General features: G+C 40.2%; 2 protein-coding genes across 3 annotated transcripts; both read right to left on the reverse strand.

Annotated features, from left to right (window-relative positions):
- Positions 1–2,665: 2,665 nt before the first annotated feature.
- Positions 2,666–7,488, reverse strand: LOC124183268. Its single transcript, XM_046571548.1, has 3 exons — positions 6,947–7,488; positions 6,361–6,837; positions 2,666–6,186 (listed from the first exon to the last, which is right to left on the reverse strand). Exons 2-3 carry the CDS (start codon positions 6,386–6,388, stop codon positions 2,666–2,668), a joined length of 3,549 nt encoding a protein of 1,182 aa, XP_046427504.1. The 5' UTR covers positions 6,389–6,837; positions 6,947–7,488.
- Positions 7,489–10,085: 2,597 nt separating this feature from the next.
- LOC124183462 (CD63 antigen-like) lies at positions 10,086–19,391 on the reverse strand. 2 transcript variants are annotated; one of them, XM_046571990.1, is made up of 5 exons: positions 19,025–19,391; positions 11,905–12,090; positions 11,636–11,821; positions 11,308–11,529; positions 10,086–11,190 (listed from the first exon to the last, which is right to left on the reverse strand). In XM_046571990.1, exons 1-5 carry the CDS (start codon positions 19,082–19,084, stop codon positions 11,116–11,118), a joined length of 729 nt encoding a protein of 242 aa, XP_046427946.1. In that variant the 5' UTR covers positions 19,085–19,391; the 3' UTR covers positions 10,086–11,115. The 2 variants fall into 2 exon arrangements, with proteins under 2 accessions (XP_046427946.1, XP_046427948.1); XM_046571992.1 differs by lacking the exon at positions 19,025–19,391 and adding an exon at positions 15,552–15,881.
- Positions 19,392–19,441: the final 50 nt, after the last annotated feature.

The following is a 19,441-nucleotide window of genomic DNA, read 5'->3' on the forward strand; positions in this document are numbered from 1 at the left end:
ACGATATGAAAAATGGCTTCCATATACGATTTATCGAACAGAGCAATTTGATGATTCGTCATATTTTAATATCACAGTCTTCGGTACGGAACGGATGATCGCCTTTTATCAAGGAATCGATGAACATATTACTGGGTGATATTTAAAAATCAATTTGTCAAATAAGAGAAAAATTTAGACGAATCAGATCCCGAGAAAGCAAGATCATAACTATAATTTGTCACAGAGGACACTTTGATTATTGATTATCAGTATCGTTCAAGCTGAATCAAAATTTTAACCATCGTTGGAAAAACTTGTCATATAACGTTGTATGTTATGCATAAAAATCGGTCAGACACTGCAATTAACGTGATTCTTGCATGTGAAAAATCTCGTGTTTAATCTTCCAAAACTGAGCTTAGAGAAACATGTTTGTGACAGTAAAAGTCTGAGAGGTTGATTTTATAATAAAATACGAATACAAAAATTGAAAAAAAAATAATAATAATAACAATAATAATAACAGTAACAATGATAATAATAGTAAGAGAATCAACAACAAACTAGTAATTCAAACAAACCAACAAAAACGTATAGAACTTTATTTTCAACAATTATTTTTGAACCTTCTGAATATAATCTATGTATACTATTAGGAACACCGAAAATATAACTCTGGTATATCAGAAAAAAAAATGAATTGTGAAAAATTATGAAAATGATATGGACCCTATATATATAGAATATTCCACGCATGTATTTTAGCTTTTTTTTATAGACTAGCAAAGAGAACGTGCGAAAAACGATGAGAAAAGTTGAAAAACTATTTGAAACGTGCAAAATTTGTCTCATCTCAAAATTTTGTATAATAATAATATAGTAGCGCGCCGTGTCTGTATTGATAATCGGCGATAACGAAAATCAATAAAAGGATTCGTATTTCATAAGCGTATAACGTTTACGTAGATGTTATTGATATATCATATACAGTAGATGATAGAATACGAACGGCTAAAGGACCAGGAAACAATGTTGGGCGTTTTATTTCAATTTCGTTGAGATGCGGTGTCTCGTGATTGTGACAAGAATAAATTTTGAAATGTAAAATAACCGAACGAATATAAATTACAGGCAACACCCGTGAAATTCATTCGGAACTATCGGTCTGTGGAATCGAAATGATAATTTTTATGTCAAACGAAACTGTGATTGTGTAGATAATTATATGAGGCATATTTTGAGACTATTTAATTACAATATCACCGCTCGGTTTTGGCATCGATCATAAAGCTGCGCGAGAGAAGTAGTTTCGTTGCAAGTATATCCAATTGTTAATATCCAGCATTAACGTTATTATCGAATGTCTTACGGCTGTGCTTTCCAATTTAAAATTCAAAGTCTCCCATTCTTTTTTCGAATCGTTTGATATAACCCAGTCCGAACAATCGTTATTACGTTGAATGATCCTTTTTGAAAAATCACGCGAATCGAGTGAGATCTCATCTGCCTGAGAAAAATTTGGGAGACTTGTGATTTTACAAAATGAGGCATGGATCTAACGGATCCCGTTGAAAAAAATTAGACAGTTTCGTTCCCCGTTCCAACTTCGTACGATGCGCGTGTCACGCGTCGTAATTTCGCGTCGGAATGACGAATTGTAGTAATACGTTGATCACGATTGAGTTTTTTCACGACTCAAAACGCCGAATACCAAGAAGCGACGTAATCAATATAGCCTATACATATAATCAGCAGATACGATTCATACGCATTGATACCTGTAACGATATTTTACGGGCAAATATGTCAGAGGAAACGAAACATGCAATGCTCTGAGCCTAAGCGTATGCGGTTTCGGAATTAAAAATTGATAATTGTATATAGAATGTATTAAAGTACCTAAAACAATAATAACAATAACATGAATAGTAATGATAATAATAATACTATTAATAATAATAATAGTAATAATAATAATAATAATAATATAACGCGTACGAAAGATGTAAGTTATCCTTTCTTGAATCACTTAATAAATAATGACAATATATAACGATATCGATTCATTACGTATCACGTTATTATCTATTCAACAATGATATGTCCATATGCATTGTGAAACACATTCATTAATTTTGTAACGGCTTTATTTTATTTATTTATTGAACTCGTAACTAAAAAAATTCCACCTTCCTCTACAGATTGAAGTCGGTCAGAGGCAGCAGCTGCAATACCGTAATGTATGTTCATAACATTAAGAAGTACATATATGTGCCTGAAAAGAAAATCCGAACAGAAACGACGACACTTGAATTGTCGATGAAAAATAATTTCAGCATAGTTTAGTTCTTTTTTTCTTTTCGCCAAAGTTGGAGGACATACGGGAGGCCGACGGAAGGAATTACATGACGTCATTATTAATCCGATATGTAACGTCACGGATTGCGAGTATGAGAATTTTTTTTAAATGCATATTTATTTATTGGAAAAAAAATTAAAAGCCGTTCACAGTAAAAATAAGAACGGCTTGAAATGAAATACAAAGTTTTAGTTTATAAAGATTAAAACATGTGTGAAAAGAGTCTTTAACAATATTCAGGGTTATTTGGCATCGAGAATGTTACAGTGACAAAAAATATGATCCTTGTAGTTGATGTTAGGTTTTGATATTTGACTACATTTTCTAGTCCGTGTCCATATCAACTGATCTTGGTGTTTTGCGATAACCCCAAGGTAACGTGTCTGTCGTATAGTCCAGCAACTGCCGCTTATCGTCGTCAGGATTAAGAGCCAGTTTATCTTGCTCGACAGTATTTACCGCATGCAAATTAGACCGAAAAGTATGTTGCTTGAAACGCCGAGTTTTCATTTCATTCAAACACTCCAAATAGTGCTCAAACTTTACATTGTTTTCGACGACAGGTTTCGTCACACCCTTGGCTTTTTTTTTATCACGCTCATTTTCAATACGTAAGCAGTACATCTTGCTGCGCAAGCCCACAAACTCTCTTAACAATTTTCCCTTACATTCGTCTTTCATGAGACCTACAACCTTCTCGTTGTCTTGCTTAATGCCATATCTATTCTGAGAATCGTAGTTCGAGGTGTCGAATTTATGGATGTCACGTTTCATGATTTCGTAAATATCTGGACATTTTACCTCATAGATGAGGCTGTCTGTGTCGGTGTATAATAATTTGCAACGATCTGCGAATTGAGATATCATGTAATCGTAGTGAAAATCGTAGAGGTGTGTTTTCGATAGGTCTAACACACAAAACCCAACATATATCGGTTTATCTAGCAAAATTTCCATCCTCCCCAACTCCACAGCAATAAGATTCTCGTCAAACACAGAAAGACTGCGAAAATTGGGTTTTGCGATGAGAGCTTCCGCCCCGTATCTCCCTTCCCACTTTGTTACAAGTTTAACGTCCACTCGTTTTCTTACATTTTCCATGGTCTTACCGGCAATCGCGTTATTCATGAGTTTGTAAAACTCTTTCTCAAACTTATTTCTAGCGTTCATTCGTTTTTCGCTATTCAACTCTATGTATTTTCTTAACCAAGGCGATTGATCGAATTTCAATACTCTGTGAATATTGGTGAGTCGAAGACCATTTCGTAAAGCTTGCTGCAAATTTCGATAATGCAAAATGTACCGAGTCTTGTCGTACAAGGTTGTCAATAACTTGGATTGCTTGGAGCCAGGAGGCTCCCTGTGCTCCGGACACAGAGGTAGGTCACGGTGTTTGTCGTGAATAGCTTCGGGGTACTCCAAGTCGACTTCCAGTATGTATCCAACCGACGAGTCATCGGCTACGTTCTGGAAATTTAAATCGCTGGGGTCGGACACCCATTCAAAGCCACCTTCGGGGAGCGGCTGCATCATCGCCCAGCCGTAAAGATTATTGATGTCGTAGTACATGAGATATTTCGAATCCTCGTCCGGGTTGTAGTCCGGCATGTATTTGTTGTTGGCTTTGGCATATCGATTGGAACACTGACTCACGCCACCCCTGATACCTTTTTCAATAAACGTTACCATATCTATATCGGTCATCAAGGGCAATTCAATCTTGGTATATTTAAGCATCGCGTCCCACGTTAGGCCTGGAGCTGTGTAATAGTGAGCTGGATCGAGACCGTAGGCCTCGAGACAACTGTCTCGGAAATTTTCAAAGACATCCGCCAAGAGTAGAACGTCCGTTTTTAGGTATAGGTCGGAGTATTCACCCAATGTTTGGATGCCAAATTCTTTCCAGACTGTTTCCGCATGCTCGTAATCTTTGTCAGAGACTTTGCTACTCTTCAAAACGCTGTAAAATTTCCCCTTCGGTGGTAGCTTGGATTCGTCAAGCTTTTTCAACGCGTCGAGATATTCGTAGGGAAATACGCCTTTTCGTGTCAGAAGCTTCAGTTTCTCGTCTGTGATAGGAGAAAATTCGCTTTTCACTATTTTCAACTCTTGAAGATTCGACGCTAGTTTCTCCAACGAAAGGTTCATAAATCGGAAAGAGTCGATGAATCGAAGGTTTATTTTATCTCTGCCTTCGATATGTTTTGTAAATGATATGTACCGTTCTTTGGTCAGCGCCAAAAGACTTATACGACCTTTAAAACCCCTGGAAATGTCTTTGATGAGGAAATGAGCGTCGTATCCACTCAGGTTGTGGAAGACGATTGGCACCGTACGGGAATCCTGTCTGTTTAGGTTGCAATCTTCGTGTGCCGGGCCTAGATAATTTCCCGTGAGATGGCAGTGGTCCTTCACTTTTCTCTCCCTCGGGATTTTCCTTTCGCAAATGTGGCAAGTTGATGAGTTGTTAAATTCCGCTTTCTGGTCTGCGGTCAGTTCATTTATTGGTATCGGACACCAGAACACTGGCTCAATGTACTTAACCAACTGTTCAAGCTCTTTCACAAACCATTCGGCAGGCTTCGAATCTTGATGATCACTATTTCGATAGCTACGGTAAAAGGATAGTTCGTCGGCATAATTGCACTTGAAGTAGAATCCTACGTCAAATGGTTCATGATTGTGGATCACCTGGGTTTTGGAAGTACTTTGAACTGATCGAACTGGCTTCAGAAGGCATTCGAAATCGGCATAAACAATGAACGGCACCTTGTACTTATTTTTGAAATTCTTAAACGTGAGAATATTCTTTCCCGGTATAGGCAGCACGACCTTGCCCTCATCCAAATTTCCACAAACTGGTTCATGTTGAATCAACTTTTCTTTTGTTCGAAAGTAGCACAGACACCGATCACATATGTATTTTTTTATTTTCTCTTTTGAAACGTCGAAGATCAATCGCGACAGATTTTTGATCCAAACATAATGATATCGGATTTCCACCTCCTCATCGCTTTTCCCATCTTGCTCTACTTCCGATCCTTCATCGAAGTAATAATTTTGTATCATAAGTAAATTTACATGTTTTTCTTTCTTCAGAGTAGTTTTGTGGTGAGGAAGTGCTGTGAACTTTCCGTTCTTCTTTTGCAGATCAAAGAGGTTAATAGAAATATTATTCTGTTTCTCAAAATCCGGAATCTGTATCGGTAGTACGGGGAATTCAATTCCATCGAAGTTCAATTCACGTTCGTATGGTTTGTAGTTATCAACTCGCTGCGCATTACGACACGGATGTAGGGCAGACAACACGGCCCATTTGAAACATTCGTTGTCCGTGTTCTGCACATTGACGCAAGCTGTTTTATTCTTGATAGCTGAGGGTAATTCAATATATGAGCCAACTCGCATAGGATTGTACTTGTTGATGTTAATTCTTAAGTTATCAATCGAACTGAAGGCCCAACCTGAGCCCTGTTCTTCAAACTCTTCCATTTTTTTGAGGGTAGGATCGACTACATTTCTTAAAAACCAATCTTTCAGATCGGTCGTTCGTAGAATCTCTGAATTCTTTGTGTTAAAATACTTATCTTCAAGAGTCATCTCATCGTTTTTCGAAACAAAATATTTTGCAGTCAAAACAGTGTTTACTTTCAAAGCATTCTTTTCTTTCAATGCGGATTCAATCTGCTTTTCAAAAAGTGTCTGTGATTCTTCCATAAAAGCTTTCGTATCCACGTGTTTGAAGTTCACTATCATTCCTGATTGTATGCGACTCTTAAAAGCTACCTCTAAATTACACCACTTGACTCTATTACTACCGTTTTCCAGTAAATTCTCCAGTTGTAATTGTAAGCTTTTAACTTGACTGATTTTCGATAAATACATTTGTTTCTCGGGAATAGTTATCCTCTCTTCATCTAAGTGTGGAGTCAACTCACTCAATAAGTCCTCACAATACCTGATCCACGCTTCCAGTCCACCTGTGGTATGAACCGCTACGGCCTGTTCTATGGACCGTATTCTTTCAGTATAACTTTCAGCAGCCATGATGATACGCTGAATTCAATCACTCAATAAAACGTCTAATCGACCTTTGTTCTTCGCGCGTACTTTGCAGCTCACTCGATATACATATGTCGATATACTGTGACCAAATAATTCAGGTTCAGCCCTTTGATAGCGATGAATTCTTCAAAAATTCCGTTAATTGTTTCTCAAGAATGCATTATTTATCTTAAGAGCATCCGGTAATTATTTTTTCGGTGTATCGCATTCGACGGTCCGCACCTTTGAACTCGAAGTACACGTTGAAATCCGATATCCGAGTTACGCCGTCTTCAAGTGCGCGATACCTCAATTATGAAAAATCCATAAGGAGGTGATGTTAGAAGCGGTCCGAAACACTTGTATTCTCGTCTTTTCTGCGGGATCTTGAAAGTCAAATTGAAGCTGAAGCCGATGTCGACTTAGTCGATTACAAGATGGAATACGGTGTGCTGAAAGTAATGATCGTGCTCGTTAGCTGATTCGTTCTGATCGCTTTGACGTAGCAGAATAGAAGAAGCCTTCTCCTCAGATATACAATGTCATTGATTCTTCGCTCACCTTTACAACTGTGCAGTGATTTTTCCTTATTCCCTTTCCCATAGCATCCGAAGAATGCGATTAAGAACACTTCCGAGGACTATCAGCCTAACGACTTGAGCCCCAACGCTCTCACTAATTTTCCGATAGTCGTCCAAATTCCAGGTGTATCGAAACGCCAAATTCAAGGAGGAACAAATCAACTAGTTACAAAGAAATTAGCACACAAAGTATGAAAAATATTAATTCGTACGACGCAGCTTATACAATAATGTTATAGTCCGATATAATGATGTCAGAACTTGAGCGTTACGTGTTGGTTTTATCTTTTGTTGGACTTATATGTAAAAGGAAATCGTTACGAGGAAGTCGAACCACTTCGCTGACTCATCCGTGATGACGATCCGACGACGAAGCTTCTATAATGTTCCAATTTCACAGGAGGAACTTTGTTTCCGTACGATGAATGATTGCATCGATTCTCTGGTACGGCGGTACTTGATAAAAATATAAATTGAAAACAATCGAGTGACCTTTGATACACCTAACACATCTTGATTTAACCATATACTGTGTAATTAAAATCGATAAGAATTTTTCAGTAAGAAATTACACTTTCACCGACAAAACGCGTCGCTAAATGCAATGAGACCATTATGCTCATTCAGCTCACTAGCGTCCCCGGTAGGTCGCAGGACACATTAATAACCCTCATTATCAAATGTGGCGGTTAATTTGAAGCACGGTCTTACATACAGATCCGGAAACTAGTAGGGTGGGGAATTATTCAGATAATGAGGCAAAACCGTGGTTCTCGTCTTCGCCGTCTACAGCGCTGCCCCCTCGGAGAGAGCCAATCACAAATCAGATCCTAACAGCTAATTTTTCGGAATCAAAAATCCTGAATAACGCTCAAAAATGAAGAAAGATGCGAATAAAAAATGATTGAGATGTTTATCAGCATTCCATGGCGGGCGTCATGATTGTTTTATTTTAACGGAATCCTCAAATGTTTAAGTCAATAAAATCCATAAACATCAAGCGAGGGCTCACAACTTTTGAGACAGTTTGAGATCTTGTGTAGATGATCCACCGTTCACACACTTTACACTGAGTTATGAATTGTCAAAAACTTCGATGAGCAGGTTATCTTATCGGTGTATATCTATATTTATCATACCCCGGGCCAATGGCGCCCCTAGCGGATAGATAGGAAACAAGACCGTGTGCCTCACTAACGGTGACACCCGCTACCACTCAAAAGTGCCGGAGTTACCAGACCTGTATGTAAGACCGTGATTTGAAGTCAATTTTTTTTTACAAACAACACATTGCGGGTAAAAAAAAAAGTATCTGGCAATACAACGGTACGTTTATACAGTGCAATACGCAATGTATGATAAAGCATGGAGTACACGAGTAAGAAAAATATATTTAACGTATAAGCTGTTTCAAAAACAATAACCAAAACTATTAACGTTGTTCACCTTACGTTCAGGACTCAAAATAGTTACACCGTTCACGGTGCTCGCAATATTCACACTTGTTACGAAGACCAATCAGTTTACACCGTTTTTAACATCTTACATACCGTGTCTAAGCTCTTTGGCCAATAAACTTTCCAACTTTTGTGTTAGTTGGAGCTTCGTTTGCTTTTTTAAAGACCTGTTTCTCTTCGCGAAAACCGTGCCTCTCAATAGCGCCGTATTCGGCTAAATAATATCACGAACGATCGATTACTTTCCGTAGAACACGAATTAAAAGTGCTTCACTTCTCTGATAGAATTTCTTCCGGTTCTTTGGATATATTTAGTTGCATGAATTATACATCTTATCACAGCTTTTTAAGTAAGCTTTCCGTGCAAGCGCTGCTCTAAAATCATTTTCTGCCTCATGCCTGAGCCCATGAGTGTTGATCAGCGTAGATTATCATCAATATTAAGAATAGTTTGTGATTCGCACAACCAACGTTATTTTCGATATTGAAATTTTCTGGCACTCTGCACGGCAATTAAATGTTAAACCAAAACCGTTCTGCACAAATATCCACGCGTTAATATAACGCGTCGTGTCCGCTTTGTTAACAGGTGATAATGAAAATCGATAAGATTATTCGTATTTCATGAATGTAAAACATTTACCTGAATGTTATAAAAATATCGTATGTAGTAGATGATAGATTAAGAACGGCTAACGGACCAGGAAACAATGTTGGGCGTTTTATTTCAATTTCGTTGATATGCGGTGTCTCGTGATTGCGACAAGAATAAATTTTGAAATGCAAAATAACCGAACGAATATAAATTACAGGCAACACCCGTGAAATTCATTCGGAACTATCGGTCTGTGGAATCGAAATGATAATTTTTATGTCAAACGAAACTGTGATTGTGTAGATAATTATATGAGGCATATTTTGAGACTATTTAATTACAATATCACCTCTCGGTTTTGGCATCGATCATAAAGCTGCGCGAGAGAAATAGTTTCGTTGCAAGTATATCCAATTGTTAACATCCAGCGTTAACGTTATTATCGAATGTCTTACGGCTATGCTTTCCAATATAAAATTCAAAGTCTCCCATTCTTTTTTCGAATCGTTTGATATAACCCAGTCCGAACAATCGTTATTACGTTGAATGATCCTTTTTGAAAAATCACGCGAATCGAGTGAGATCTCATCTGCCTGAGAAAAATTTGGGAGACTTGTGATTTTACAAAATGAGGCATGGATCTAACGGATCCCGTTGAAAAAAAGTAGACAGTTTCGTTCCCCGTTCCAACTTCGTACGATGCGCGTGTCACGCGTCGTAATTTCGCGTCGGAATGACGAATTGTAGTAATACGTTGATCACGATTGAGTTTTTTCACGACTCAAAACGCCGAATACCAAGAAGACGACGTAATCAATATAGCCTATACATATAATCAGCAGATACGATTCATACGTATTGATACCTGTAACGATATTTTACGGGCAAATATGTCAGAGGAAACGAAACATGCAATGCTCTGAGCCTAAGCGTATGCGGTTTTGGTATGAAAAATTGATTGTCGTATATGGAATGTATTGGGCTACCTAAAAGATTGATAATAATCTAGATCCGGAAGATGATGGGTAAATGTAAGAATAAAGAGCGTGGTTAATTAAACCTTGGTGTAAATTTAGCAATATTTTTTTTTATTTAAAATATTTTGTATACTTAGATGTATAGGTACATAAAATGTGTATAAATTTTTGTGTTGCTCCATTTGGGGAAAAAAAAATAATTAAAAAAAAAACGAAAAACTCGTGTACATCTACCGTAAGGAATTATTGTATACATAGTGTAACGGTGTATAATAGTAAAATTATTATTACGGTGACGGAGGAGAAAAAAAGAGCCTCGCGCTAATGAAAAAGCCACAAATCGTAGAATTCACAGCTTCGTACACAAGAAGCAGATAAAATATAATAATAAATATATTATCATAGTGTATAGTCGAGATTTACGTAACTAGGACGAAAAGAAAAAACAATGAAACGAAAGAAAAAAAAAAAAAAAAATTTACAATTGAGAAATCTCCAAGCGAGGAGAAAAAACAAATTTTTCGATACAACCGTGTTACATTATTATTCATTCAACAATGGTACGTTTATGAATTTATATGGTGAAAGAATTTCATCTCCTTGCATTTCAAGCATCATATCATACGTATCAGCTTTGCAAGTAAACTACAGTTTTTCATCATCCAAGTTTATTATCTACGGTAAATAATTTCTCCCCGATACAACCGCACTGCGTTGTCATAAGTTATTGGCGAGCAGTTGTTTTTAATTACGACTCCAATTAATGAGACGATCAGACCAACATGACCGAGGATGTCGAACCAGCCGGTGAAAATAGGTTTTGTACATTGTTATCGTTGCACCCGTAGTGCGTATTATTCGTTTACAATTTCTCGCTTTATATAATTTTTTTCTAGAATTTAGTCGTAACTTTCCATTGTTTTCTTGTTTTTCAAATGCTTTTCACGAACTCGACGAGATCAACCTCGGCCGATCCTCCCACGCACGCCGCGTGCAAAATACGAGTAATATATGCAAATTAGCAAGGATATTGTATTGAAATTGGCTTTCGAATGTTACACAGAATTTTCGATCTCCACGCGGTATTTTCTTCGATCGATTTATGTCAGTCGAGTTACATTTAGACCCTGTAGCCTCTTCGGTCGTCGTTCCTGATCGAGTTCGCCAAACACAGGGCGAATATTATTCCGACCAACTGAAAGAGGAAAGTATAAAAAACATTCGTTAATTAAGCACAGAAACATAAGTGAACCTCATTTTTCACTCTAAGGTATAATAACAATTTCTAACGAAATAATTCCAAAAATCTTACCTCAGTTGCAGCAACGCCGATGGCAATTCCGCCAATGATCTTTGCAAAGCTGCCGAAGAATTCCTCCATAGAGTCGAGACAACCTTTTTGGTATACCGATGACGATGATGCGCAATTGACATTCTCAGCATTTCCGCAGCAACTCCAGGGGATGGCGGTGCTGTTGGTGAAGTAGGAACGATTGGTGTAGTCCTCGGATGAAGCTATTCCGCAGCAATTCAACTGCGATAGAAAGTGAGGAAATTGCGTTATCGATTGGTCCGAGTATCGCTGCATCTCGTTTCAAATATCACCTGTGAATTGTAAATTTTTTTTTTTCGAGACTCACATTGCTCTGTACCACGTCGATAACGGCCTGGTCATTTTCGCTGGACCAGTATTTCGCGAATAAGTCTTTGTAAGTGGTGGCGATGTCCTGTGTCCACTCGTCGGTACCGACATCCTTGTATATAAGGAAGGCCCATACACCGATGGCGATTTGGATGATCAGGATAGCGAGAAGGAAGACGGCGAACTGGAATGTAATCGCGTTGGTTAGCCGGAGTCGGAGGAAGCCTTCTTCGAGGATGTACGATATTATTCACTCTTTATACTCACCGTTACAACCATGCAGTGATTCTCCCTTATTGTTCCGCAGCATCCGAAGAATGCGATTACGAATATTATCGAGCCGAGGATTATCAGAGCGATTGCTGGAGCTCCGACGGTTTCGCTAATTTTTTGGTAGTCGTCCAATTCCAGATGTATCCAAACGCCAAATCCAAGAAGGACTAAGCCGACCAGCTGTGAAAGAATTAAGGTACAGAATGTGAGTATTGTTCATTCTTACGACGTTACTTGTATGATTACGTTGTGGTCCGGAATATCGAGGTTGGAACTTAGGCATTTCGTAATGATTTTATTTTTCCTTGGACTTGTAACTCAAGGGAAACCGCATCGTCCGCCTGCAAGGGACGATTACTGATCCAGATCGGTTGTTCGTTGAAAGTGCGTCTGACTCACAGCCGTTGGTGATAACGAACCGTGATATCTCTAAAACGCTGTAAGCCCCCTGGTTACGGTTCAACCAGAGGCGAATACACGCGAACTCGTATTCATTTCAACACGAATTACGACAAAATCGGGCATAATGCATTTACTGTTCGCGATCGTCGAGGAATTCCGAATCGACGAGACCTCCGAATCTGTCGAAAATTCTGGATTAACAGCGCAAAGACGTGAAAAGTCCTGATTAAATGTGCGAAGAATCGCGACGAAGGACTCTAGCAGCAGCATCGGCATCGCCTTAAATTTATCCATCCTCTGGAAACTAAAGTCGGTCAGAGGCCGGCGGCTGCAATCGCATAACGGATCACGGTTTGCCAATTCGTACGGTTATGCGATAAGCCCTGACAGATAAGCCGCATATTCGCGTTACTTACATGTTTACGAGCCACTCGAAACGGGCTTTCGATACGTAACTATATGTAGAATAATCGAACGACCATCGTTTCCAGGCAAAGTGCCTGCCGAAGCTTGCAGTGTTCGAATTTAGATACATTGTCAAAATTTTATCAACCTCATTAGAATGTCACGCGCATTCCACGATGCTTGAGATCATTTTTTGCCAAAAAATCGCGGAGCGGTGAAATATTTCTCGGCTTGCATCACGATACAACTCTTGGTTTTCTGAGGAGACGTGAAACTGAAATTAGCAGCCAGCGTAATCATCCAAACGCGTTAAATTCTTTGGAAACACAAAAATCCAGTTCAGTCTTCTCCTCATAATTATATAAAAGTATCGGAGGTTCAAAACATTTCAAAAAATTTTAATTATCAGTCTTGACTAGCTCATTCGAACGAACATTAAAGAACGTTCGATTTTTAACCCTGGCCGTTAGCTTCAGCTTCGTCGAGACGACGGACACTGTTAACGGACGATAACCACTTCCTGGAATGAAAATATAATCTGGTATTTTTTTTTAACTTAGTGTGAGTGAACCGAGAGTGTTTCAACGGTCTCTGCCTCGAATTGGAGCGTCGAAAATTTTCGATTATTTTATCTATCATTAGCGTTGCTCAAGATAAGAAATTATCGTCGCCTGGACTGAGTAAGCAGCTGACAAAAAGCCCCGTTCCGAGTACACGCAGTATAATGCAGATAACTCGTTTCATAAGGAAAAAAAAAAAAAATGATTGCAAAGTATACTTTGAGGCCCAGTTTATTATACGACTATAAATCCGATTTCCGATTCTATTTCTTTCGGAAACATTTTTTAAATATCGTATAAGCGCGCGAAGTCCCAAAAAATAGTCAGCGTGCTTGTGCTTCTGTATGGGAAATGAGAAGATGGGTAAAATCGTGGATTATGCAACGGTGCAAATAATCACGCACGCAGCCATGACAAAGGCCTTCTTATCGTCGACGTACCGTACGACGCCATGTTTCGTCGTTCTCGCATTGGCAAACATAAGGCTGTACGGTGATGTTATCGTTTATTTGAAGAGTCGTAACCGGCTGAAAGATACCGGCTCGATACTTTTCGGAAAAAAATAAACTGGCCGTGCATTATACATCGCCTCGTGCGTTCCTCGCGGATCACGGTTCGCGAATATGCCGGCAAACCGACAACGCGGCGTTGAATCTACCGGTAACGAAAATTTTCATATAAATTTAGCACCGTGACTGTACGAGTGTCGTGGGTACCTATATATGCCATGCAACATTTGAGCCGGTATTCAAGGATGAAAGAATCTCACGAGCATAGGAGATGCCGGGGTCCGCGGCTTTGAGCTTCTTGCGTAATGCTCCTATTAATATACTTTATTATCGATACATCCACGCCGAGGTAAAAGGAAAATGCTATGAAGTTTAATTCGTTCGACGAGCTGAGGCGAATTTTGCGAAGAAGAACGAAGCGACAAAAGATGATATTTTATTGTAACGGATTACGGTCTCAATGAAATCCAGTTTTGCCTCGTTTCCAAGGACTTGGACGCAAATCATTCGCTCGTCCGAAAATTCTCCTTGGCGATGAGCAATCGGCGTTATCTATACAGTCACGGTTTTTTTCCACTGACTCGTAGAGAGGAAACAGCGTACGCTTAAATTTGTTTCAATGCGATATCATCGCGATCGTAAGAAAAGGTGTAATCGAAAATGAATTACTTTCAACGAAATATCTTAGCGCTTTTCCGGGCAAACGTCAAAACTGCTCGTTAACAATCGGGAGCTTATCTATTGTCGTTAATACCAGCCGGAACTCGAGTTTCAGGGAAAATAACTATATATACGTTTTCCGAAGAGCGGTGCAATGTCGGTATTGCCGGTCTGCCCCACCGGTGAAAGGAATTTTCATTTCTAACGGACGATCGAACGGTGAAAGCGAAAGGCGATACTTGGTATTCGTTGTCAGTCTCAATCACACCGACGCTTCGGAATTTAACTTCTTAGTTTAAGCGATTCCCGAATGGATCTGCAAGGTCTTCACGGGCGGTTCGGTTAGCCTTGGAAGACGATTTACGGAGAGTCCAAGGTGCGACGGTTCTGAGCCCATATCGGGAAACTACGTAAGATAATACCGAGTGAATGTTGTCATCATATGGAAAAACCCACGCTGAGACAATTTCACCACGAACCCTAACCCCGCACAGCTTGTGTCCGCGAGTGGAGTAAGAATTACACAAGCCTACGTTTTCCTTTTTTTTTTTTTCAAATATATTCTACCGAAGTGTTAATATTCGTAATGAGAAAAGCATCTCTCCATGTATAACGGGAATAAGAGAGAATCATGACGTGATGCGTAAAAACAAAGTTGATATTCTGAATCGGCAGACCAAAGTCTATATATGTCTATTCATTCTATCGTGTACAATTATACAGAAAAATTTTTCCATCGCGGATCACAGTTACAGGCCTGAAGTGTCGACGCGTGAAACTTGATCGCATTTAACTATCCGCAAGTACACTTTTGGCCCGTAATTAGCGACGACAATTATTCATGGGAGCCAACACTGATCTCCTCTTATCGCCTAGCTGTACCCTTAGACATTATCACGCGGCTATCCGTCAACAAAGGTGACAATTTATGTATCCGTAGGTGATTAGATTTACGATCTGTGCCTGAACAATTCGGTAAACATCGTTGACTCATCCGTAATGACGATCCGACGACGAAGCTTCGATAATGTTTCGATTTCACAGGGGGAACTTTGTTTGCGTACGATGAATCGTTGCATCGATTCTCGGATAGAGCGGCACTTACCGAGAATATAAAGTTGAAGAGGAAAAGTAGCCATCTTATGCACTCACACGCGCAACTCATCTTGACTTAACAATATATCGCGCTATTGAAAACCGAGAAGAATTTTTTTTGTAGAAAACACGTTGCGAAACGTTTCAACTTCGTACGCGTACCGGAGCCAACTGATCAACGGCGACGTTCACTCTTGGCTTTTGGCTCTTGCCTCTAGAATTCTGGCTAACGCAACCACTGCTTTGATATACGAAGCAAATTGCCCGAAGCAAACCGAGCTAACAGCTAGCCGAACGATTCACCCAACAGCCGGGGAATAACTGATTCTCCGCTACCATCCACTCTCAATATTTACAACATTACCCCCACATAGTTTCACAGTGAACGACGTCACGTGTACAAGAAAAAGTCCAATCGTACCCCATGCGCTTCTCAATCCCATATACATCGTGCAGACCACGAAACGACGTCAAGTATCTACTGTCGCTTGCGATACGTTATCAAATAACCGAGAAAATCCTTTCCGATTACAGGAAAACCGCAACCAGTCAGAGTCCAAGGAGTCAAGTATAATAACAACTTTACCACGACGTGGCAACGCTTACAATTCACGGATACCAATAACACGTAATGGTATAAAATTACAAGATCGCGAATAGCGAAGGTGGGTTGACGGCGGATGATCCATGCTGTGGGTACCATTGGTCCAAAGAAATCGTTTCGCCGCACGATCTTTGGTTCCAATGATTTTGGGTGATGATCGCGGCGTCATGTCGGAGGCGGAATGTTCTTATTCGGCCCACTGTACACGGCTCTTATAATGGGGTGACGTCAGGGATTTTTTATTTAGCTAGAACGCGATGGCAGAGTTGGACGTGAGGCCGGCGCAGATCGGTCCGGCAACGCTGCGGCTGCCGATCCCCACTGAAGTCCATAGAGAGACCAGTGTTCGAGGTGTGTACAAGGCACTTATTGCGCCGTTGCTCGGGTTCGTTCAATTGTAACGCATCCGTACACATACGCGGTTGGTTCGTAACCATTGCATGTTCGACCTAGGCACGAAAGAGAGGGACACACTCGTCATAGCCCTCCTCCTACGACGTGGCAGACAAGTGAGACCAGTTTGCGCTCGAGGTTAAACCGATGTCTCCTTTTCTCTCCCGTTCCATCCACCATTGTTGACTTTGCGTGAGAGAGAGAGAGAGGAGAGAAGTCGTCACGGACCGAGTCTCGGGACACGATCTACTGGAGTAACTCTAGAGACCAGGTATACAGTTTCCTTGGATCCGGGACCAGCGGGATTCTGAGAACCTGTTGTACTACCTGCAGCCTCTTTCTCTCTGCCTAGGCGAAGAAGAGCTGTAGAAGTTTCTTCTTAGTCACATGCATCGCGGGATGATGTGATAATTTGAATAGTTTCGATGACTTCCCGTCAGATCCTACTTCGATAGAATCGATTGGTAGGATCAGCGGGCGGATTTTAATATACTCAAGGATTGGGTGGATGACAGATTTCTCCTCACTGACTTTGAACGACTTCGTGCGCATGGGTTCAATCGTGGTTTCTAATCTATTTCTCGGTAAGAGCAACGACGTGTGTACGAGAATTGAATTCAATACAACTTCTTCGAGGAAATAATTTTCGTTCACCGAACGTTGGAAATTAACGCTGTAAAACTACGTTTCCGTGGAAATTAAATAATCTTTATTTTAATCAGGAATTTAATACAATTTTCGTTGGGTCTTGACCGTAAAGGTATTTCGTATGAAAGAGCTTATTGAGGAATAAGCAATTCAATTCGTTCACGAGATAGTATTTCTTATTTGAATCGTAAGATAAGCTGCTCGTTTACTGTACGCAAAGCGTTGAGTGTATCGGTAAAGCTCGTATACGTGATAATGTTGATAGAAATCAAGGTAAAAAAAAGGCCGGAAATTTAATTCGATTAGATACTGCTATCTCAAAAATAGACTGTCGCTTGAAGGAAAAACCAAGAACTTGTACTGAAATTTTCATCGGTAGTTACTTGTCAGAGAAACGGAGTGCGTTGTTTTTTTTTTTTTTTAGATACAGCAAACCGAGATTAGTTTTTTTTTTCTTTTTATTTCTTTTTTTTCAACAGATACTTCGTCAACTTAATTAATCCGCTTGTTTTCGCGTAGGCTGAATGAAGTTGATTATTTGTTGTTGCACCGTTAAGGCGTCTTAATTATCATTGACGATGCTTGAACCAGGGCCAAGTTCGTGTACCGAAAGTTTAAATACACAAAGTAAGTGAATTTTCATGACTAATGGTGGTCCGAAAAGAAGATGATGTGGATAAGGAAAGATATTCAAACCTTCCTCATCTGCGTCTCGACCGAACGACGCGACGGAGTAAACACAACGTGCAGGTTCGAGAAATCGATACCCATGGCGCGACTCTTTATTGCCCATGCTGGAGGGTTAAACAACCAATTTCTCGGTCCAGACGTGACGCACTAGTTTTCCTCCAGACGAGGTTGGCGCCAGAATTTTCTGAAAGGGGTTGTCCGGACGGATCGAAGAAACCGGGGCCATGCCGTGCAGCTTTTGCAGGCTTCGTGGCAAAGTATCATGAAATAAATCGTACAATTTGAAAACCGACTTTGAAGGATCTGGCTTTTCGAAATATAAACTCGTTTACTTCGTTACGATTTACCAAGTGAATTTCAGGCGATACCGAGGCTGCGAATCAACGATTCTTCCTGACATCCGTTATTAAAGTATCTAAAACGCTACCAACTTCAACCTCGTAAGAGTTTATCCTCGAAGTTCAAGCCGCCGAACCAGCCTTCAAACGGCGAACAATTATTGCCGCCTTTTTTCTAACTAATGAACCGTAACCGCGGAGGAACCTTCGGTAAAAAAAGGCGGCGTCGACTTCCGCCCGTACACCCCGGATGAAAAAATGCGGTATCTAAAGCGTCGATTTTCCGCAGACGATTCGGTCTCTGAGTTACCCGAGTTATCGTACACTTTTCAGCGTCTCAACTTCTCAGAGATGAAAAGAACCTCTGCAGGTAGTCAGCACCGCATTGTTCGGACCAGGTAGAGTCGGCTAGTCGGAATGCGAAGGGGCAAACAGGTTTCCCTTCGAAAATAACGCCGGCTGAACGTTACGGTGCAGCTGCATCCTCGCCGTTACGTCACGGCGAGATAAATAAATAAATAAATGAAAATGCAGAAGTGGGGAGGGATTTAATACAAACAAATTCCAATTTAGACGTAATTTTTGAGTTAGCTAAAAACCGTCGCCTGTCTTAAGCAGATAAAACCAGTTTACGCGAGGCTGATGATTTAATTTCGAATTCGAGATTTGTTGGCTTTGAATCGCGTATCAAAGTTACAAGAAACTCGATGATACATCGGAGTGTCTCCGCTTCTGTAACAGCTTGCGATGTCTGCAGACGATATTAATTCGTCTAATAAGGTGTAAAGTAATCAGTTTGTAATAACTCACGACAAAGACGAAGTTGAATATGAAGAGGAGGTACTTGATACACGATATTCCGCAGCTCATGTTTGCTTCTGTTCCGTTACTTTCTTTCACAATTCAACGATGCAGCAGCGATTCTCCGTCGGTGTTCTTCAAGCCTCACTTTCGAAACTCTGGTTGTTCTCGGCTGCGATATCCTTGACGTGTCGGTTCTCGATAATTATTGGAGGGGTATACGGTGTTCGGTCTGACTATGAAGGCTCCGCTCTGCTCCCTGTCGGCTTCGCACTGTGGCACAGATTCGACTGACTCCAAGCCCGCGCTACGCTTCGGTGTAAAGCAGGCGCCCCCCTGTCCCAGGAGCTTTTATCTATCACTCGACACTCGAGATAGTAGAAAAGAGATAGGGACCAGTCGTACCTGGTCGATTGCGAATGAATT

Source organism: Neodiprion fabricii, chromosome 5, assembly GCF_021155785.1.
Source record: "Neodiprion fabricii isolate iyNeoFabr1 chromosome 5, iyNeoFabr1.1, whole genome shotgun sequence".
Taxonomy (NCBI): Eukaryota; Metazoa; Arthropoda; class Insecta; order Hymenoptera; family Diprionidae; genus Neodiprion; species Neodiprion fabricii.